This window comes from Lasioglossum baleicum, unplaced genomic scaffold, assembly GCF_051020765.1.
Source record: "Lasioglossum baleicum unplaced genomic scaffold, iyLasBale1 scaffold0059, whole genome shotgun sequence".
Taxonomy (NCBI): Eukaryota; Metazoa; Arthropoda; class Insecta; order Hymenoptera; family Halictidae; genus Lasioglossum; species Lasioglossum baleicum.
The window spans coordinates 469,767-492,535 of record NW_027469119.1 but is presented as its reverse complement, the minus strand read 5'-3'; the positions used below and the strand labels follow the sequence as shown (position 1 = coordinate 492,535).

Here is a 22,769-nt window from a genome sequence, read left to right as displayed (position 1 = left end):
CTTTTTCCCTCCTATCCCCTTCCCCCTCCTCCCGCACTAGCTCCTCTATTCTCCCCTCTACCTTTACTACCCTTCCCTCTAAGCTTTCTAACCAATTCCTCATCCTTTCCCTATTTAGTTCTTCCTCCCTCCTCTCTTCCCTCCATTTTTCCCTTTCCCTCCTCCATTCATCTATTAACAATTTCCCTTCCTCGCTTTCCCCCCTCATCTCATCCCTTATCCTCCTCACCTCCCCCATTAACCCTCTAAACATTTCTTCCATTTCTTTATAATTTCCTCCCTCACCCCTGTTATCTTTTTGCGGAGACCTCCTCGTATTATCGCTTTTTTAAAAAATTGCGTTAACATCCTCCCCCCCTTCCTCTACGTTCTCAAACCCCCTTTTCCTCCCCACGGAGTCCACACTTTCTGAGCTGAACCACTGCTCTATATTACCATCCCTCATAATCATCCCCAATCTACCCTTCGCTTCCTCCCTCTCTATCCCCTTTTCTACCCCTCTTCTCTCGCCCATTTTCCTACACTTTCAACTTTTTCCCTCTTACTTCTTTTCAAAAGTTCCCGCTTCTTACTCTACCTGTCACCTATTTTACTTTTCTCTCTCCAGATCGCGCCACCTTCCTCCTACTCTCTTGTCCCGCGCCCACCTGTCTATCTCCACGCAAACCTAACGTACACTCTCCGTTCACTTATCCCTTTCCTATTCCTTTTTCTCTCACTCCCACACCCTTATCCCTTTCTCTCCCACCTATCCCTAGTCCTCCTAACCCCTCTCAGCAGTTTTCAGCACTCGCACTTCTTTCCACTCCACTCTAACACACCAAAATCACGCACAGCTAATTACCTACCACAATCTCTCACACAACCGGAAACGGAAGCCATTTCGTTCCTAGTAAATCGCGTAATTAACAATGATTGGTGCCCCGCATTTTGCTGATCGATTATGAACTTCCTGCAGCACCTTTGGCCACGAGGTACGTTAATTGTTTATTCATCTGTCAACTCTGATATATGTATGATTTGTCACAAGGCAGATAGTTTGTTAGCTAGGTTACAGTCGAAATATGCAAACGGCTCGGTGGGATGTGAGGGATTTGCCTGCGGTGCAGGTGAAATCGCACTGAGACTCGTGGGTTTAGTTTACCTGTCAGAGTTTATATGTGTCCATGCAAACTGTGTTCTTGTGACAGGTAGCTATTTTAGTTTTGTTTAGTTGACTGTATTTGCTCAACTGTTGTCCGTTTCAGGAGCCTTATGGTGTAAACAATCCATGCGGATAGCTCAAGATACGTCTCAGTGAGAAATGGCCATTCATTGTTCCTACGCTGCGTTATAGAAAGTTCTATTTTGGTACGTAGCACTCTTTCTTTAGTCAATTAGTATAGCTGATAATTATTTTATTCGTTATATCTGTACTATGTCTCTTTTAACACTGTCGACTGCAATTAAACATTTCCCATATGTTTCAGATACCGAACAATCGAAGAGTCTGCCTGAATCGTTCAATGACACGTCTGAATTGTAGATAAACGATCCATCGAGCCCGGTTTGCATTGTTGAAATTGAAATTTATATTCTTGGTATGTAGCACATTTCTAGTAAAGTAATTTATTATAGAGAATAGCAATTTAGCACTGCCAACGACAATCAAACATTTCCACGTGTCTCAGATGACGCGCAGTCGATGGATCGACGCGGATAATCCAACGATACGCCTGAATTGTGTATAAACGACCCACCGAGCTCGGTTTACATTATTGAGACTGAAATTTATGTCTTTGGTACGTACCGCTTTTTCTAGTGAAATAATTTATTGCCAAGAATAGCTATTTGGCACTGCCAGCGACAATCAAACATTTCTATGTGTTTCAGATGTCTCACAGTCCAAGAATCCATGCGTACGGCCCAACGGCACGTCTGAATCACAGATAAACCACTCATCGAGCCCAGTTATATTGAAATTTATATTTTTGGTACGTATCGCTTTCCAATGGGATAATTTACTATAGAGAATATCCATTTAATACCGTGTTAGTCCTCTCCTCTCTCTTTTCTCGAATAATATTAAATTTACTTGATTTTTACACATTATACTACTGCTCTCAAATAATTTTAGTTCTATATAAATTCACTCAGATTTTATAAATATCATTAATCCACTCCAATACCACTGGTTCTGTATAAATTTAATTGAATTTTGCAAATTACGTAACTCCTCCCAAATAACACTGATCCCATGCAAATCCAGCTGAATTCCACAGACTACACTACTTCAAGTAATATTAATTCTATATAAATTTAATCAAACTTTATATGTAGCGTTACTCCTCTCAAATAGTATTGATCCCATATAGATTTACACAGATTTTACAAATTATATTTCTTCTCCCGAATATAATATTATTTCCATATAAATTCACTTAAATCCTGCACACGATATTATTTCTCAATGAAGCAATTGAACATTTCCATGTGTTTCAGATGTCTCACATTCCAAGAATCCACATGGACAGTCCAACGGCACGTCTGAATCACAGATAAACCACTCATCGAGCCCAGCTATATTTTTGGAACTTTTTTTTTTTTTTATATATTTTTGGTACGTATCGCTTTCCCATGTGATAATTTACTATAAGGAATAACCATTTAACACTGTGTTAAATCCTCTCCTTTCTTCTCAAATAATATTAACTTTACTTGGATTTTACAAATTATACCACTGCTCTCGAATAATATTAATTCTACATAAATTCATTCAATATTTTATAAATATCATTAATCCTCTCAAATAACACTGATTCTGTATGAATCTTAATTGAATTTTGCAAATTATATTACTCCTCCCAAGTAACAAATGATCCTGTATAAATTTAACAGGATTCTGCATAGTATATTACTCCAAGCAACATTAATTCTATATAGATTCAATCAAACTTTATATGTGGCATTACTCCTTTCAAATAATACTGATCCCATATGGATTTACTTAAATTTTATAAGTTATATTTCTCCTTTCAAATAGTATTAATTCCATGTAAATTCACTCAACTCTTACAGACAGTACTATTTTCAATAAAGCAATTGAATCTTTTTATGTGTTTCAGGTGCCGCTGCGCGGACATTACATTAGACTCCCGGAGACATTTTATACTGTAGATGACTTTTCTTTTTCTATTAAATTCCGTATACCGCTTTGAGATGGTTTACGATCAACCCTACGTTGTTATGTATTTCTTATTTTTCCTACCTTACTATAGTTGGATTTTTTTTCTTTTTTTTTAAAGAGTGGTTTTCTATTGCTCATTCTAGTCTGTCACCGGTAGTCTTAGCTGTGTGATTGTCCCTGTGTCCCTTTCCGAACTGTTGCCGTATAGAGCGCTACGACGCGATGTTATGCACTGTTCCCTCCGCACTGGTTCTAACCTTTTTTTTTTTTTATCGTGAAGAAATGCGTTACGCAAACCCCGACCCCCCTGGAGGGAGCCGGGGTTATGTGGGGCTCCCTCGAGGAGGGGGTCGCCGAGCCAACAAGGCTCGCCAATCCCCTCCCCCAGAGTACCCACTAAAACCACACGCCCGCCCTAAGCTACATCGGGAGTGCCTGGATCATGCGAGTATTCAACAGGACACTTCCCAGCTCACATGCATCCCGAGGGGAGGGGTTAGCTCCCCCCATGCCTACTCTAACCGGACCCCGGGCGGAGGGACCCGCCCGGTGTCCCCATCCCTGGAGCCTTCGGATTGGGCTTCCCGAGCCCCAGCTCGGTCCACCCACAGCTCCCGGAGCCTTTCTGCCCTGCTCGAGCGGTGGACCCGAGGATCCTCGACCGGGCAAGGCAGGAAGGCGCCGACACCGGCAAGAGAGGGTCGTCGGAGGCGCATCCGGAAGCCCCGACCCTCCCCAACCCACCCCCACGCGCCATCCCACGGAACTAGCGTCCGCGGGGTGGCCGGCACCCCTGCACTAACGACTCAGAGTGCAGGGCCAACTCGGGGGGAGTTTAACTCCCCCCGGGGACCGGGGTCAGCTCACTACCCCGGCCCCTCCATCCACTGCCCCCCTACGCGGGGGTACACGACGGCGCGGGGCGCGAACACCCCGCACCGCCAACGGAACCCCAGCCCTCCCGGGAGGGGGAGGCATAAGTTGACGCGGAGAGGGGAACATTCCCAGCACCCTCCCCCCAGTCCCCGTCACCCCACTCGGAGGACCCGCTGCGTCGCGTGGAAACGTCCCGCGCGCCGCATTACCTGACCCCGACGCCCTCCCACCTCTCCCTGAGGGGGCGGACGTCGCACGACGGCGCGGGACGTCCCCGCGCCATCCTCCTCCTCGCGGAGCCCGGGTCTCTTTCCCGGGCCCGCTCGGCCTCCTCCTTCTGGGACATTACTGTCTCGCAGAAGGAGGCGACCCCTTTCCACGACCTCTGGCTCCCGGTCAAGTGGTCGACCAAGACCGGGAGCGAGAGGTCCCACCCTTCCACCGCGGTTCTAACGACACGGCGCGGTCCGGCCCAAGCCGGACACTCCTCGAGTGTATGTTGCGCCGTGTCCACCTCCTCGCCGCAGTGGTGGCACTGCGCCGCTGGCTCCCGCCCCATCCTTACCAGATACTCACCGAAACAACCGTGTCCGGTGAGCACCTGCGTGAGGCGGAAGGTCAACCCCACTCGCCTCTCGCACCATGTATCGAACGTGGGCAGGAGGGCCCGAACTGTCGGACGCGTCGAGGACGCAAGCATGCGTCTCCATCGCTCGAACACGTCCGCACGGGCCTGGCGTCTCCGCACTTCGAACTGCTCCTCTTCCGCGGCCGTCAGCTCCTCCCCAGGGGGGCGGCGGGATTCGCAGGCGATCCGGTAAACCATCGCCCGCTCCGCCGCCACCAGCTGGAAGGGAGGAACCACGGCCAGGAGGCCCGCCACCTCTGTCGAGACGGTGCGGTATCCCCGTATGGCCCGCAGGGACAGCCGACGCCGCACTCTCTCCAAGTGCGCGACGCTGCGTCGGCTGGCCTCAAGCGAGCGGTGCCACACGGGTGCCCCATACAGGGCAATGCTCCGCACCACTCCTATGTAGAGGCGGCGTACACTCAACTGCGGCCCCCCGATATTGGGCAGCAACCGCGAAAGCGCGGTCGCTGTCTTTTCGAGTCGGGGGGCCAGGAGTTCGAAATGCTCTTCGAAACGCCAGCGACCGTCGATGGTCAGGCCCAGATACTTCATGTTGGCCCGACCTCGACGAGGGTATCCACGACCCGGATCCGGAAGCCTTGGGGCGGCCGCCGCGTCCGAGATGGTTGGTACAACCATATGGCCTCGGTCTTTGCGGCGGCCACGACAAGCCCCATCCCCCGGATCCGTCCAACCACGCAGTCCAGGGCGGACTCGATGAGGCGTCCCGCCTCCTCCCAGCTCCTCCCCTCGGCGTAGGGCAGGGTGTCGTCCGCATAGCATATGACACCCGTGCCGGGGGAGAGGGAGACCCGCAGAACCGCGTCGAATGCTAGGATCCACAGGAGCGGTCCGAGGATCGACCCCTGTGGAACCCCGCGGCATATCTCCCTCAGGTACGCCCCATACCGGCCGGCAATATACACCTCCCTCTCGCGGAGGTAGTCCCGGAGCACTTCCCGGAGATAGAGGGGAACCCGGAAATGCTCTAGGGCGTCCTCTATCTCCTTCCAGGGCAGGGCGTTGAACGCATTGGAGATGTCCAATGACACGGCGATCAACACCCTGTCCCGAGCGACGGCACTGTCCCGGAGGAGGCGCAGATGCGCCAACGCATCTATCGTTGAGCGCCCCCTCCGGAACCCAAACTGTCCGTCGCTCAACCCGGGATCACTCCGCGAAAGGTGCTCTCGGAGGCGGGTGGCAATTATTCTTTCGAACAGCTTTCCCGCCTCGTCGAGTAAACATATCGGCCGGTAAGCAGAGGGAGACTCTGCGGGCTTACCATCCTTGTGGTATCGCCTCCTTCCAACACTTGGGGAAGACTCCCCGACTCAGGCACGCATCCAAGATGCTCCTGTAAGCCGGGGCGAGGGCCTTTAGCGCCGAGGCCATTATACCGCCAGGAACGCCATCGGGGCCGGGGGCTTTCTTGCCCCTAGCCCGGCGCTCCTGGATGGCCTGGTCGAGCTCCCAATCGGAGACCCGGAGTTCGTCCGACCAATCATTGGCCGGCACCGGGGCGCGCTCACCACTCCCCTCACCACCATTATTATTGGGGGGGAAGAGGGTGTCAACGACGCGCCCCAGGAACTCCGCTTCCATCGTCTCCGCGACAGGGGGCGCCCTGGGACGGAGCTTCCCAAGCACCATTCTATATGGGCGCCCCCACGGATCGTCGCGGAGCGTAAGCAAGAGCTCGCTCCAGGCCTTGGCCTTGGCCGCGGTAATCGCGTGCTTGAGGGCCTCGGCGTACGATCTGTACTCCCTGTACAGCCCGTACACCGTCGACTCCGAGTCGCCGCCGAGGAAATGGCGGCGCCGAGCACGGACGTACCGGCGGCGGGCTTGACCGGCTAAGCTGCGAAGCTCGGCCAACTCGCCCGACCACCAGTACACGGACTTTCGCGGGGGGCAGGCTCTAACCCGGGGCATCGCTGCGTCGCAGATGATCTGCAACGCGCCCCGGAACCATGCCGCCCCCTCTTCTGGTCCGCGCTCCCTGGCCGGAGGCCAGGCGGAGCCGATAATCACGGCCCTCAGCAGGTCCCCGTCTAGCCGCTTCGTCGCCCATCTGGGCGCCGAAAGGGCGCTACTTCGCCGGAGGAGGGGTGTGTCCGCCGGCGGGTCCGAATCCACAGCCACGTCCATCATGACGTAGCTGTGGTCCGAGAGGGTTTCCCCCTCCCAGACCCGCCAATTTGACACTCGGCGCGAGGCGGAAGCGGTCGCGAGTGAAACGTCCACTACCGACCAACCATTCCACCTCACGCACGTCGGCACGGAGCCCCGGTTTAGCAGCCGGAGCTCCAGCCCCTCCATCCAGTCCTCTAGGATTCCGCCTCGAGGCTCCGTCCTGGGGTTGCCCCAACTGGTAGAACGCGCGTTGAGGTCCCCCAGGACCAACACCGGACCGGTTAAATGAGGGGTCACCATGTCCCTCAACCGGTCCAAATACGCCTCGAATTCGGCGGAGCCACAATTCGGCGAACAGTAGCACCCGGCGACTAGCAGTCTTCCCCACTTAACCAACACCGCCCCCCGACTCCGTTCGACCCCGGAGAAAGGGGGCAACCTCGCCGACTGGCGAACCCAAATCGCCACGGAAGCCTCCAGATCCCCGAACCATTGTGGATGGTCAGGGAGTTCGTAGGGCTCCGCGGCAACTGCCAGGCCAACCTCGAGCTCCGCCAGGCGTTGGACCATCAGGTCCTGTGCCCGGCGGCAATTATTGAGGTTGGCCTGAAGAACCACCTGGGAACATCCGCGAGCCGTAGTAGCCATTACGTTGAGCACGCGGATACTCCCGTCCCAGCCGACTCATTGACGGCTGGGGAAGCAGAGTTCTCCCCTACGCCCTGAGTCGGCTCCACCTCCATGTCCTTGTCCTTGGAGGACGGCGCCACACCGCCGCCCCCCTTGGACCCCTTCTTTTTCGAAGGCGGGGAGCACGCCTTGCTCCCCGCTTTATGATTCGCGGGCCTGCCCGCCCCCGCGCACACTACGCAGCGGGGGGCGGACTGGCAAGCGGCTGCACGGTGGGACGGATCGCCGCACCGGTAGCAGTGGCCGCTCCGGTCTACTTCCGCGGTACACCGCTGCCTCACATGCCCGAGGGCGAGACAGCGGAAACACTGCAACGGGCGGGCGGCCAAGACGACCACCCGCGCGAGGGTCCATCCCACCCTTACGGTTTTGGCCTTTTCAATGGCCAAGGCCGCCACTGCCGGGCACTGCACCCAAATGGTGCCGAGTCCTCCGGTCGGGATCTTGATGGTCCCGACCTTCACGGACTCGGGGGTGCAGCCCCCGGCTCTCGCCACCGCCCCGACTACCTCCTGAGGAGTTACCGAGAGGTCCAGGCCGGTCAGACGGAACTCCGCCTTTTTGACGGGCCTGGCGACCCTCACCTCCATACCCCTCAGAGCCGAAGTCATCCCGGCGGCGAGGGCATCCGCCTTCGCGCCCCCATCGGCACCGGATACCTGAATGATCAGGCCCCCGGTGACTGCCCGCTTCCACTGCAGGGTCTCGATACCCAGGGCGCCGAGATCGACGCCCTGACGAGCCCTGCGTATGGCCTCCTCATAGGTGGCCTTACTCCCCTCCGGGACGGTGATCGTCACTGCTGCGGAACGGGGAGGGGCCGCTACTCGAGGAGGCGCCTTCGTCGCATGCCCAGTCCCGCCCTTAGGGGCGGGAGCCGCGGATTGGGCGGATGTGGCCTTGGCCTTCCGCCTCTCCTTTCTCCCCACCACCTTTGACCAAGTTCCCTCCTTAGGGGGCAGCGGTGCACCTTCACGAGTGCTCAGGGGGGTGGGGGAGGCCTTGGCATCCCCCTGTCCCCCCTTCTTCTTCTTCCCCTTCTTCTTCTTCTTCTTCTTCGTCGTCGTCTCCTCCTCCGGTCCCCCAACAGGAGGGACAAAGTCGAGGGGCCGGGGACCATCGGGAGAAGAAGACGGGGCAGGGATCTTTGAGCGGGTCCCCGCCGTCGATGGGGGGTAGCGGTCCCCGGACACCGAACGGAACTCCTCGCGGAGCGCCATTATTTTGGCGTCCATGAGGGCCCCGATACGGGCCAGAAGGACCGCCTCCCTGGTCGGCGCCGGCCCCGACGAAGAGGGCAGCGGCGCCTTATCCGGGGGGTCAACCGCCCCGGGGTGGAGCGGCAGCGGAGATGCACCAGGCAAGGGCATGGGCACAGCCTGCCGCTGCTTCACCGCCATCAGCTCCGTCTTGAGGACGGCCAGGGTGTCTCTAACACCCCCCAACTCGCGCTTCAGCGCAGCGTTTTCCCCTCTGAGGGCGCGGTTTTCCGCCTGGACGCTTGCCCAGAGGGCTACAGGCAACTTATCCGCACCCTCTCCCGAGGGGGCGCCACCACCACCGGAAGTGGAGGAGGAGGCTCCCTGCCACCCCCTACTCACCAGCTCCCTCATTCCCGCCTCGACCAGCCGGGCCGCATCCTTAAGTGCCCGGACCGCGGTGCCCTTTAGATTGCCGCTTTTGAGGGCGGTGGCCTCGACCAATCGGCCAGCGGCCACCACCTCAGCGGCAATTTCGCCGGGGAGAAGGTCCCGCAGATCGAGCTGGCGCTCCTGTACGGAGGGCGCGCCCTTGCCGCGGGGCCTCTTCGTTCCCTCCTCATCGGAGTCCCCCATCACGATGGACGACGCGGGACGCTTCCCTGACGTCCGCGATGACGCCTGGGATTTCATCGACGCCCTATCGTCATCCATCGGGCCGAAAGACGGCCCCGGTTCGTCTCCCTCCCCCACCAGGACGGATCGGACCGACCCTTCCATACTCGACGCCGAGGTACCCCGAATGGACCTCGTCGTCGGCGCGTCCTTTTTCGTCGCCTCAGTGCCAAGAGGCCCTAAGTACCTCTCCACCAAGACGCGAGGACTTGAACGCGTCCTTGGTCTCCCCCTACCGGGAGACCCCTCCTCTCCCTCCTCCATCCCACAATTTGTTTTTTTAATAAGGCCTTCCATGGCAAAATTTCGTTAAATCTAACGACGGTTCGCCCATCATGGGACCCCTAGCGCATAGGGGCACTTCCCCGCCGATAAAGCACCCTAATTAAACCATGTCGAAGCCGAGAAGCGACTTGTCAGCTGGCCAAGCCTATCGACATGGGAAAACAAGACTCTACAAAAGGTTAAAATAAAATGCTAAAGGTTTTACGTCACCCCTATTGAAGGAGCGCACCGGATCCGAACCGGATATTGCTCCAACTTCAGGCTAGACGGTGCGCTGGTTTGCCCCCCAACGCACAGGGTATGAGGAAATACTGGCCAGGTAATCCTCCATTTCTGCGTCCAGTTAACACGGCTTCAACCCCCGGCTAGGCTCCAGTCAGCTGGAAGTAGCGGTTCTTCCACGTTAAACATGTGCGTGTTGCCACACACAGAGGTCAGGTACTAACATATCTCCCAGCCCCGGTCGGGAGGCTACTACTCCTCCCTTGGTTAGTCTACGGGGAATATCCACCGTGCACCGGCCGCAGCCACATTCACACACACATGCGTACATACACATTCACTCAGTACACCGGCACTGCCCTTCTGCGTGAGAGGCACGCAGTAAAAAGAGCGGGGAGTGCCTGTGTAACCCCTCGCTCCGTTAGCACACACCGCAGTGTGCCCCAGGGACCACCACGTGGAGGTGGAGCAAGAGGATTTAGGATATGGACCACCACCACTGTAGTCATACCCTCCAATAGATCAGAGTCACCATTGGAGAGCCCCATATCCCTAGGTCCCCAGCTACCACAACCTAACCTAACCTAACCTAACCTAATCTTTAAAAAAAAAAAAAAAAAAAATTTCCTCCTTTATTCTAAACTACTAAATTAGTAACTATTACATCTACATTTTCATTACAAATATTCCCTTGTACTACTTAATAGCCTACAAAAGTTATCCCTAAACGCACGCAGTTAAGTCTAATCAGCAGTCTCACCTATCTCGCGCTACCCTAACTCTCATACTAATACGCCTGTTTAAATGTATTTATCACCATCCGTAGCCTCGCTGAACTATCACCTTACAAACTACTCGCTCGCGGTACCTAAAACCCTAAAAACGGTCTAAAACTAATCGTACGCACTTATCACTACCTAGAAGTCTCACTTCCTGCTAAATCCAGCTTCACACGAACTTTCGGGCCGAAGACTACCTGTCGTCCCAAAAGTTTTTCAAAAATTTAAAATTCAGAATTTCACACAATCTTTATCGCTGTTAAAAAAAACCCTTTCAATTCTGGGCTAGCTCCTGAAATTTTGTATCGAAGTCTCTATTTTCTGTTCCTACACGAACTTTTGGGTTGAACTCGACTCAAAAGTTCGTGTAGAAATTCCTATGCTGTTAGTGCTAAACTTTCCACGGTCTTTTGGTTCGAAATATACGCCAAAAGTCCGTCCGAAATTCGTCACACACTTGAACAGCACTCCTAAACCAGCTAGTTAACGAATTAATTAATAATTTTATGCCCTGGCACTCCCCTATCTCCACGATACTTTCTAGAACTCGTTAGAACAGTCCTGGGCGGATTTTTCGAACACCAGCGTGTACGCAAGTTTACCTTTTTTCCTCGTGGCGTCAATCCGCACGGTTCGCTCGCCACGTGTGGCCTTGAGGTCGAAGATCGAAACGTAGAAGTTGCGTACACTCTGTTTCACTATTTGAATTTTCTACCACTATTTACTGCTATTAACGTACTAATGCGCTTATTCCTTTTTCGGATCCCTCTTGCAGGCCCTCCACCATTAGGAGGATGTCGTCCGCGAACGCCTTGATGGAGACTCCCCTCTGGCACGGTCTTCTCAGAAGGCCGTCATACACGATGTTCCAGAAAAGAGGGCCGAGGACGGATCCTTGAGGAACCCCCATCTCCATTTCCAGGCCGATTTGTACATCCGCAGTACTATAAAGGATCATTCTGCCTTTAAAATAATTAGTAATTATCCTGATTAAGTATTCTGGTGTTTTCCTTGCTCTCATTTCTCTAATAATGTTTTCTCAGAGAGTTGAACGCGTTTTTAATATCTAGAGCAACCATCGTAGAGAATTTTTGCCTCTCTATACCTCTTCTTACTGCTTTCCTCACCTCCATCATTGCATGAACTGTGGATCTACCTTTTGTGAAACCGAATTGGTTTTTTTCGTATAGGTGTACTCCATAGAAGTTCGTCAGTCTCTCTTTCAGCAAGTATTCCAGTAGCTTTGCGATGGCGTCTATGATGCAAATCGGCCTGTAAGCTGATACCAAGTCAGGGCCCTTGCCTGGTTTCCTCAGAAGGATCGTCCTCGCCGTCTTCCACTTATCCGGGATTCTGCCTCTTCTGAGGATCCCGTTGAACAAGGCCGCAAAAGAGTCGGGCCTGTGTTCAGCTAGTGTTTTGATTATCTCGGCAGAAATCCCGTCGAGGCCGGCTGCTTTCCTTGGCGTGATCTTCTTGGCGGCTTCTCGGACTTCTTCTTCATGTATTCTTTCGAAGTCGTGTTGAAGAATGTCCTCTGTTTCTGTACGTTCCTCGTCCGCTTCCTCTCGTTGATTACCTCCTGTACTCTGTCCCGTCTGATCTCCCTGAAAATTCCTCCTTGGAAAAAGTCCTTCCAGCACCTCCTTCGCGAAGTCTGGAGATAGATTCGCTGGTGGAGAGAATTTACTCACGCTTTTCATAATGATCTTGTAGGGTTTGCCCCATACGTCGATGTTTATATCTTCGCATAACTTGCTCCATTTGTCTACCTTGGCTTCGATGATCTTTTTCTTAAGCGTATTTACTGCCTCTTTGTAGAGGATCTTTAGGATTTCTACTTCTTCATTATTCCCATTGGCCTCTCTATCTTCATCTGTTGATACTCTTCTTTTTTCTTTTTTCCTACCTCTTTGTATCTGTCTTTTCAGATTGCGGGATCTGGATCTGAGCCTTGTTAATTCCGGATTCCACCAAATGCAGGTAAGATTCTGTTTTTTTCCGTATTCGTTCTTTCCAGGTTTTCATCTAAAACGAGATTAATTAGATCTAAGAAATTTTTTTCCTCCGACGTATTGTAAAACTCTTTGAAACCCAGATTATTTCCCTCAAGGGGCTCTGTCGAAGCCACTTTTTGCGTTCTCCAGTGTCTTCAGTGTAGGTTTCCACTTCGGCTGGAAACTTCTTCTTTCTGCGATACCTTCAATCGATTTTAAAGATGTTTCCACGTACCGGTGATCCGACGCTGTCTTGGTCTCCAGGACCCTCGAGTATGCTGTTGTTCTTGTAAAATCTGAAACGGCCACAAAGTCTATAAATGATTGACCTGCAGCTCTCTCGAAGGTCGGGCCTCCCTCTGGCTTGATCGGATGGATTCCCGCTTTCAGAAGCTCCTCAAGCAGTATTGCTCCTCTTGAGTTGAGGTTTTTAGAGTCCCACACTGGGGCATGGGCGTTGAAGTCCCCTCCAAGTATGATTTTTCTTCCTAAGGCCTTTTGCTCCCGAACATAATTCATTATTGTATCGAGTTTACTGGAGTAAACGTCAAGGGAGGTACTAGGAGACAGGTAAACACTTACGATTGTATAATCTCCCAAGCGCACCGTCGTAAAGTCAACGTCGGCCCTGTCTCCATCCTCGAACCTCCCCAAACCGTTCACTCCAGTTACCCATATGGCTGTCGATCTTCCTGATCCAAATACCCAGGGCCCTGGGTTCGAAAGAGGGTCCGATATCAGGACCACATCAATTTTCCTGTCCATTGCAGTTTGTTCCAGGAGGTATTGGGCCATTCTGCAATGATTTAAATTGATTTGTATTATCCTTAGATTGAAGGTACCTGATTCCTCTTATTCATCTCCGCGATGTATGTTCTATATTGAGGGCTGTTTGCGGCTCCCGCGATATGTTCCGCGTTTGCCGCAGGAACACCCTTCCTGGTACAGAGCACGCATCTCCTAGTAGCCTTGCAGTCGTTTATTTGGTGGCCTTCAGTGCCACATCTTCTGCAGAGGACCTTCGAGTTTAATTTCACTTGACATGTGTACGACATATTGCCGAAATCGTGGCATTTAAAACATCTTATTAGATTCGCGGTCTTGTTAATTCTACAGTACGTAAAACCTATCTTTATTTTACTTTCCTCAACCAGTTTGCTTGCCGTTTCGGAAGGAAGAGAAACAATAGCGGTCTTATTGCCCGCGTATCCAAAGCGGAGCGTCTTTACCTCGATTTCCGATTCGGCTAGTTGACCAAGATCCAGTTTTTTAGCAAGGGCGGTTCGGATATCCTCTTTCTCGATTGTAGGGTCGAGGTCCTTTATCTCGAGTGCGATTCTGGGCGCGAGTTTTCTCACCGCTCCATCTTCTCCTAGGGTGTTCCTCACCAGCTGTTCCATAGCCACAGAGCTCGCTGCCTTCTGCATCTCTATGATTAGGTCGCCTCCCCTCGAGCGCCTGACCGTCTGGATGCCCTCCATCTTGTCAGAGGCGTCTTTTTTCAATTTCTTGAAAAGGTCGGCGTACGTAAACTTCTCCGAAGCCTTTACAATGATTGCCTCTGATTTCGGAGGCGGCGGGATCCTCTTCAGCTTCCTCTTCGCCTCATCTTCATTCTTCTTAATTGTTTCTTCCTCCTGTTCCGTGGTTTTTTAAACTCTTTTCTTTCTTGTCACCACCCTAAATCCTTTCTCTGTCCCTTCCTTCTGGTCGTCCGTTTCGTCGTCGTTTCCAGTCTCGGTGATATTACCTTCCTCTTTCCTGATTCTACCCGCCCTGGCAACTGTATTAACCTCCTTTTCATTTTTCCCCTTACTGATTATCTCTGTGCCTTTTTCCCTGCTTTCCTGCCCTGTCTTCGATACTGATTTTCTATATTCGCTATCTAAGATTTTAGCGGTTCGCGGAGTAATCTGCATACTGTTGTCTTTCCACCGTATTTCTTTTCTCAAAGAGATTTTTTCAGATAGATGTTCAATGCTTCTTACTCGCCTCAACGCATCACCGATGTATCTATCTATCTGAAGCGTTCTATACTTCGCCCGTTCTAACCCTTCTACATCTCCTACTCTAATTTTCGACAGTGCCTCTTTCACAAAAGTTTTTGCCTTATCTAGAATCTTGGTCAGATCCCTAATCTGTTCTAAATTTTCTTTTTCTTCTTCTTCTATAATATCAACTATTTCTGTATCTTCAGTATTCATCCTAACCCCTGGCCGTTCCTGTCCTTCTCTCTTACTCTTTTTCGCGCCGAAGATTGAGTAAGGATCTGGCTTACCTCCCGCTTCGGATTCGCTAGAGTAATGGGGAGGTCCTACGGCTCCTCTCTGATCTTCCTGAGGTGACCTAACTCTCTTATTTTTATTTTTCTCATTCAGGATATTCTGCTGATCGCACCGAAACATAGGAATAACTAAATTCGCAAACCCGGGTGGAGTCTCAGCGTTAATGGGTTACCGGTAGTTCCGAGCATCGTCCGTTTCCATTCTCTTACGCTTTTTAAAATCCGCGAATCACGTAACCAAGCTGTGTAAGCCTCTTTCGAATTTTATCCACTTTTTCAGAAGGCCCGCTAAAAACTTTTTGTTAGCTAAACTTATTCCTTCCTGCCACTATCTACAGAAATAGCTTTCTTAGCTATTCCTCTACAGCCACGTTATTATTTTGCAAAAGTCTCCTATCCTACACCTCCTATTTATCTTCCACCTACAGTGGAAAGCCTCTTTGTTTTATTAATTCTCTATACAGTTTTGATTTCGAGATTACTCAACGGCTATCTAAAACCTTCTGAGTCACCTCCGATTCGAAGCGACGTTGGAAGGTCGAGAGGGCTCCCCCTCCCGAGCTAACTCTCGTTCTTCCTTTGTCACCTACAACGGTTTGTCTTATTTACCATTTTAATTTTCGGTCGGTTTGTGGGCGACCTTTATTACCGTTCTGCTTCCATTCCTATATTAAAAGAATACTATAAGTATTTACTAGACTGAGACTGTTGTCGCGCTTTTCGGAGATCGGCCTCTACATACTCGCTACCTCGTGGTGTCTAGAGATACCACGAAGCCACGTCATGTTTACAACACGAGGTCGATTCCAGCTTAGTTAAAGTACTCCTTCACACTCTATTTTTGCTGAGCAAACGTTTTACCCTGCCTATCGTGTCTCAGTCTACACTACTGTTTTTCGATTCTTTATATAAAGGTACATCCATTCTTACTGTCTCGTGGGTGTAAGGTGCTGATTGATTGATTCCGAGTCTGCCTCACTGTTTGAATTATAGCTTGATGCTCTATAGTCTCTATCTCGTTACTGTATTTCGCCCGTCTAACTCATCTGAGTTCTTACTTCTGCTTCTCTCTATATTGTCTCTGTCTCTTAGTTACTGCAAACTCGGGAACAATCAAACCCCTTTTACAATTGGCTCTTCTATACTGTATGTACCTTCTTTCATTCCATGTTTTAATCTTTTCTGTATGTTGATTCTTTTTAATTTATTCCAAAATGTTCTAACAATGTTATTTCTTTATTTTACAGCTATCTGTCTACCAGTTGCCAGGATGTCGCGACCGGGGCCATCATCGGGAGCTTCTTGTTCCCACTCGCCACAGGTATGCATTATATCTCTAATATAGATTGTTCTCTCGTTTAATTTTAACTTTATCTTTCATTCTTATCCTAGACTTCACGTACCGACTTATCTCGTGATCGCATCCGACATATCATACGTCTGCTGTATGCAACCGACGTCCCCGCCTCATCCGCCCTCGCGCAGATAACTCGGGCCTATGGAACCGTCGTATCTCGGTCGCAGGTATACAAGATGTATGGTCAGTTTGCCGTAGGACGGACCGAGATGGGAGATGCCCCTAGGAGCGGCCGCCCTCCTGTTCAGCTCGATGATAATCGTCTCCTGTCAGTAGTTAAACAGTCACCACATTTGAGTCTAAAGGCTCTTTCTCAGCTATTCGCTGTTAGCACTACAACAATTTCGGAGCGTTTACGCCGTCTAAATTATAGTAAACTTCGTACTATCGGGTACGTTTTTACCCCTACCGATGAGAGTCGTGATCTGCGCGTCGAGAACTGCGTTGAGCTCCTCTTACGCAATCAACGGGACTCCACCTTTCTGAGCCGAATAATTACATGCGACGAGAGATGGTTGGTTTACGAGGACCCTCGCCCACCTGCGTTTTGGTCGCCTCGTAACCCTTCCAATAGAGTGAATCCCGCTCCCACTACTCCTCTACCCCAATTGCGCCAGCAGGTCAGCGTGTGGTGGTGTATGGGGGGTTTGCTACTTTGTCATTTTACCGAACCTGGCACTCATTTGACAGGAGAAATACATGCCTCCTTATTCAAGGACGCCTTACGCACTTATAAATCGCTTTATCAGAAGCGTGTCCGATCCAAAATAACTAAAAAAGTCAGAAAACCTAAAAAGCCTCTGTTATTACAAGATATGGCACAGCCACATATTTCTTCTATCGCACGGGCGAGCTATCAGGAGGGCGGGGTGAAGGTTTTACCCCACCCACCTCACTCTCCTGATCTCTCGCCCTGTGACTATTCGCTATTTCGCGGCTTCGATAAGTATCGCTTAGCATCTCGTATGGGTGCCCCCCATGTAGGAGACGTACAAACTCATTTTTTTCAATTTTTACAAAGTTTATCTCCCACTTATTTTTCCCAGAGGATGCAGGAACTTCCCCATCGCTGGGAGGCCTGCATCTCTCTAGAAGGAGCACGTGTCTCCTTTGACCATACTTATTATTGACATTATGTTACTTGTACTTAATAAACTTAAAAGCTTAGAATGTGTTCAACCGTTATGTACCTACTACTACCTTCTATCTTACTTTTCCTACTCACTGGTCTAGCTTATGCCACCTCATTATCTCGTATCTTCTATACATTTAACCAAAATAACTGAACCACAGCATAACTGGGTCTATAGCCTTCGCTATTCCTTTCGGACTGGAACTCCGGTCTAATAACGGCTACCTCGCTTACGGAGTCCACGGACTTTCCCCACGGGAACCGCAAGAAAAGTTCGTGGACACCTTCTTATATTACCATATAGTGCTCAGTCCCCAGACTTTCCTGGTGACAACCGCTCGAAAATTTCCTGTCCACCGCCATTACCTATTTAATTTAAATTCGTTTTCTTTCTGTTTCAGGTTCCCAAGGCTCAAAATTTCCTGGATACCACAGTTAACTCTTTAATTTCAATTAGCTTTCTTTCTGTTTCAGGTTCACATGTCTTTTGTCTGCACCCTCGCTCGGACATCATCTAAGGATATCTATGCTTAGCGTTCTATACGTTTTTCCTCTCAGCTCTTACCTATATCATAATTGTACACATTATTCTTATCATTATGTACTAACCCAATCAATAAATCTATTATGCGTGTGAAAAGTGTTTTACAATTAATTGCCTCTTTCCTAAATTACTTAACCTCGGTTTACTACTATATACAGTATATTATATACTACTCCGGCTTCGCTTACTATCTAATTTTTGTTATTATTATTCCTCTTTTTCTTTTTCGCTGCTTCTCCTTGTCTTTGCACCCTCCGTCGCCTTACCTCGAATCCGGGAGGAGTGGGGGGTGATGATGTTGTTGATGATGATGTTGATGATGATGATGGAGGCGGGGGGAGGCACCGGATCCCCTGGTCCGCAACTTGGGGAAGGGAACGCCGCTTCTTGTCCAAGCATCCTGGTCCCGCTGATTTAGCTTTTCCTCAGAGTGATTGGGTAGTCACTTTGTCTCCTCTTCCTTCGTCGCAGCCGAGATCCTTACTCCCCCTCGGCTCCCTCTTTCATCTCGGCAGGCTAGAACAGAAAGTGGGTAGGACAAGAAACTGCAGGAATCTATTCAATATTTACTAGACTATTTAAGCTACTTAGCTTCTTTCTTCCTGCTCCTCTTCTTCTCTGCTTTCCTTCTCTCTTTTTCTTTCTTCTTTCTCTTTTTTCTCTAGAATAGCTTTAAAGAATCCCCTCGCTGATCTCCAATTTCTATCGTTGCGGAGCATTTCCTTTACTATTTTTTTCATTGAAAGTTCTCTTTCTATTGATCCCAGTGTATCCAACAGTCTGCATCTCTCCTCTTCCCATTGTTGGCACAGCACAAACGTGTGCTCCGGGTCATCAACAACTCCTGGGTGGTACCAGCATGCTGCATTTTGTGTCCTTCCGATTCTTTGTCTGAAAGTATTAAATACACCATGACCCGTAAGTGCTTGAGTTACATAAAAATCTAAGTCTCCGTGGTTTCGGTCTGTCCACTCTTGAATGTTTGGGATGATTTCGTGTGTTATCCTTCCGACTGTGGCCCCATCCCATTTCTCCTGCCATTTCACTAATGCTCTCTTCTTCGCCGCCTCTTTAAGCTCCTTTTTAATTTTCTTCCTCTCTGTTGTTTCATCTTCTCCTGTCGCCAGGTCTCCTTGGATGTTCCTCCAGTCGATGTATTCCTCTAGTGTTGTTCTTACCTCCTCCTCATCTTCTTCACTTTCATCCTCTGTCCACTGTCTTCTTCTTCTTGTCAACGTCATTCTATCCCTTACAGACGTCTCGTGCCGAAAGTTCATGATACGATTTTCCAAGTTAAACAGAAGCTTTCTCTCCTCCGCTTTCAAGTCCCAGGGCGGGATTCCTGTCAGGACACAGAGCGTGTCCACTGGGACCGTCTTGTACGCGGATGCTACCCTTGCGAGACCCATCCTCTGGGTCCTTCTTAAGGCGTTAGTTGAAAATACTTTCCCTGCTGTATCGCTTCAGATAGGAGCTCCATATAGAACAATGGACTCCATCGTCATATAATACATCTTTCTCGCTTTTTGAGATGTCCTTATCCTATTTAGCATAAGGCTGCTTAGCGCCGCCATCACTTTGATGGCTTTGTTCGTGGCATCCTCTATGTGCTTCATAAAGAGTCGCTGGTTATCAAAAGTTACTCCTAAGTATTTCAAGGTTTTTGCCGGTTTTTGTTGATGATATTAGTTTCATGTAACTCTTTATGTCTATTTGAACTCTCGCGCCGACCCGCGTTTCGTCCGTAGTGCGTGCGTGGCGCTGTTGTAGATGCGTGAATATTTGCGTTATGTTTTCCTTCTACACCAAAAAAAAGGTACCTTGATGTAATGAAGAACGCGGCTCTCATGATTTTGTATTGCGTCAGATATATGTCCAAGCGTGGTTATAATAAACTTCTACTGTGTGTTTAATCGGAATCATAATCCGTCTGGATTTTGAAGATCCTTTGTGAAAAGTAAAAATAAACTTCACGAATTATTAAAAGTTTTATTTCTGCGGATCCGACTCTGAAACGGAAACCTTCTGGGAGTTTCTTCCTGTTCGCCATCATGACCTCAGTCTTTTGTTCTGCTAGCTCTAAACCTGCAGATTCCATCCACATTCTGGTGTCCTCTATGATACTTTCTAGGTTCTTTTTCAATCTCTGGAAGTTCCTTCCTGGGCCATGATGACGACATCATCTGCGAAAGCTCTTCTGATGCACAGCGGAGGCAACGGTCTTTTGAGGAGACCGTCGTACACCATGTTCCAAAGCAGTGGACCTAGAATAGACCCCTGAGGCACCCCCCTCTGCATCACCGTCCTTACCTGTCCTTCTGTAGTTTGATACGTGACCACTCTGCCCCTGAAGTAGTCCTTTGTCAGTTCTATTATATGTATATGCAGGTATTTCTCGTTCTCTCATTTCGTCGATTATTTTCTCCCATCTCAGTGAATGAAATGCATTTTTGACATCCAGTGCCGCCACTGCCGCATACCTAAGATGTTGTGAGGCCTCGTTGATGTTTTTCTTCAGATATTGCATTGCATGTATAGTGGATTTGCCCTTGCAAAACTCATATTGCTCTTGTCTGAACGGCTCGGGTCCCAGGTGTTCCATAATTCTGCCTTTCAGGACATACTCCAGGAGCTTTGCAGCCGCATCTATAATACAAATAGGACGATAAGCCGAGGGGGTGGCAGGGTCCTTACCTTGTTTCCTTAACAAGATTGTTCTTGCTTGCTTCCACTGCTCCGGTATTCTTCCACTCTTCAAAATTCCGTTGAACATGGCTACGAAGCAGTCCGGTCTTATAGTGATCATAGCTTTGATTGCCTCCGGCGGCATTCCATCCGGTCCAGCTGCTTTTCCGGTTTTTAAAAGCCTTCCTGCTTTTTCTATTTCCTCTTTAGAGATTTTACGAATGCTCCCCTCCGTCGTTCCGTTATCTTGTTCACCGCTGTGCATCTTCTTTCTCGGTTCTGTTCCAGAGTCTGCTCCTGTCCCTGTGCTTTCCTGTGGAAATAAATTAATCATTATTTTATTTGCTAATTGCTCTGAGAGTGCTGGCGGAAGAGTTACGCGTTTCACCCTTCTTATTATAGCCTTATACGGTTTTCCCCACGTGTCCTTGTTTATGGTTTCGCACATTTCTTCCCAGCTCTTTTCTTTTGCTTTATAAATCGCTTTGTTTAGTTCTTTTTTAGTGTGCTTGTATAGTTCGTGGATGGCATCGGCTTCGTCTGGATCCCCTTTCTTCTTTGCTCTTTGTCTCAGCCTTCTCAAATTTTGTGCTTCATTTCATGGTTCTCCTATCTCTTTTGTCCACCATGGGTTTATTTTCTTCATTTTCCTTTGTCCTGTTTTCTCGAACGCTTCGTCACAAATCTCGGGGAGTCTCCTCAGCATTTCCTCTATCTGGTTCTGGTCCATTATCCCTGTCGTTAACATGTTGTTTTCTAACAGTTGTCTGTTCAGAACCCTGCTCAGTTTTAACAAGCCTTGAGGCGTAACCTTCCATTTGCTCGGTCTGCGGTAACTGAGACCGCCAAGGGAACAAATATACAGGGTGTCCCAAAACTCATGAAAATCCCGAAAGGGGGTGGTTCCTGAGACCATTCTAAGAGACATTTTCCTTTGCACCAATGTCAACTGCGGCTTTGTTTAGGAGTTATTAACGAAAAACACGGACCAATCAGAGCGCGCCCTGGTCCGGCGCGCCACGCCGCGCCGGCAAGCGAGTGTCGGTGGTACGCCGCGACATCGCAACGAACAAGAGTTTCTCGATAATGTGAACCCTCTCCGATTTCGATGAGCTTTGGATATTGTGTCAAGACCATGATTCTGAACAACATTTCTCTTTAGACTTTTTGGCGATCGGCTTTAGTTTACGAGATAAGTAACTTGTAATTGTAAATCGATCGATGTACTATCTGAACTATCTCCTCTACGATTTCGATGAGCTTTGGATACGTTGTCAAGACCATGATTCTGAACAACATTTCTCTTTAGACTTTTTGGCGATCGGCTTTAGTTTACGAGATAATCGTAAAAAAAGAGAAGAAGCAGAAACTGATTGAATTAAAAACTCACGTACTCAGCCGTAAATCCATTTGCTGCTTCGAAATGTGTGTCACTGGGTCACTCGGTGACGAACTGCACAGATGTATTCAGGTACACGGCAGTACCGAAAGCCAAGGGACGTACGGCCAGGTCGACTAACTGCACAGCCGGTGGTAGAAGGCCTAAGGGATGCGCGGTCAAGTCGACGATCCAGAATTTCACTTTCACTTTCGAATCGATAAATAATTCGTATGTTTATTTCACACAGATGCCTTGAAATTTTTCCACACTCACAATCACTGTTCACATTTGTCAACACATAGTTATGCACTAATAATAATTGCCGTATCCCTTGTCCTGCTGCACAAATTACAACAATCAGGTAATGCAATCACTAGACTGCGGATTTCATGCATTTGTAGCAAACACGAGTAGGTGCATTTTAATACAGTAGAGAGATTAAAATAATTTCAAAGCACCATAGTATTATTTTCAAATTCTTAAAATGATCACAGTAAGAATCAAATATCTGTCTGGCTCCTGTCCCTTGTAATAGCGGCAGCCAACATTCATTTTGCATAAAGATTCGCAGTCTAGTGATTAGTTTAAATATCACAGTCAAAAAAACAGCTAATACATAGCAACCGTTAGCTTTGAATTGACAAGTCTTTGGAGATGTTCTCTCTACCGCTGCTAGAACGGCACTGATTTTCCGCAAGATTTTTCTAAAGAATTTAGGAAGGGCATTTAG

The 22,769-nt window shown here is 49.3% G+C and overlaps 3 protein-coding genes across 3 annotated transcripts; 1 reads left to right on the top strand and 2 right to left on the bottom strand.

Moving 5' to 3' along the window:
• Positions 1-11,684: 11,684 nt before the first annotated feature.
• LOC143219702 (uncharacterized) lies at positions 11,685-13,451 on the bottom strand. Its single transcript, XM_076445573.1, has 3 exons — positions 12,892-13,451; positions 12,754-12,850; positions 11,685-12,650 (listed from the first exon to the last, which is right to left on the bottom strand). The coding sequence occupies exons 1-3, from the start codon at positions 13,449-13,451 to the stop codon at positions 11,685-11,687; spliced, it is 1,623 nt and encodes a 540-aa protein (XP_076301688.1).
• Positions 13,452-16,473: 3,022 nt separating this feature from the next.
• Positions 16,474-17,963, top strand: LOC143219701 (histone-lysine N-methyltransferase SETMAR-like). Its single transcript, XM_076445572.1, has 5 exons — positions 16,474-16,917; positions 17,047-17,243; positions 17,591-17,756; positions 17,831-17,839; positions 17,904-17,963. Exons 1-5 carry the CDS (start codon positions 16,474-16,476, stop codon positions 17,961-17,963), a joined length of 876 nt encoding a protein of 291 aa, XP_076301687.1.
• A 597-nt stretch (positions 17,964-18,560) lies between these two features.
• Positions 18,561-19,382, bottom strand: LOC143219700 (uncharacterized). The gene has a single exon (XM_076445571.1). It carries the CDS (start codon positions 19,380-19,382, stop codon positions 18,561-18,563), a length of 822 nt encoding a protein of 273 aa, XP_076301686.1.
• Between the last annotated feature and the right edge of the window lie 3,387 nt (positions 19,383-22,769).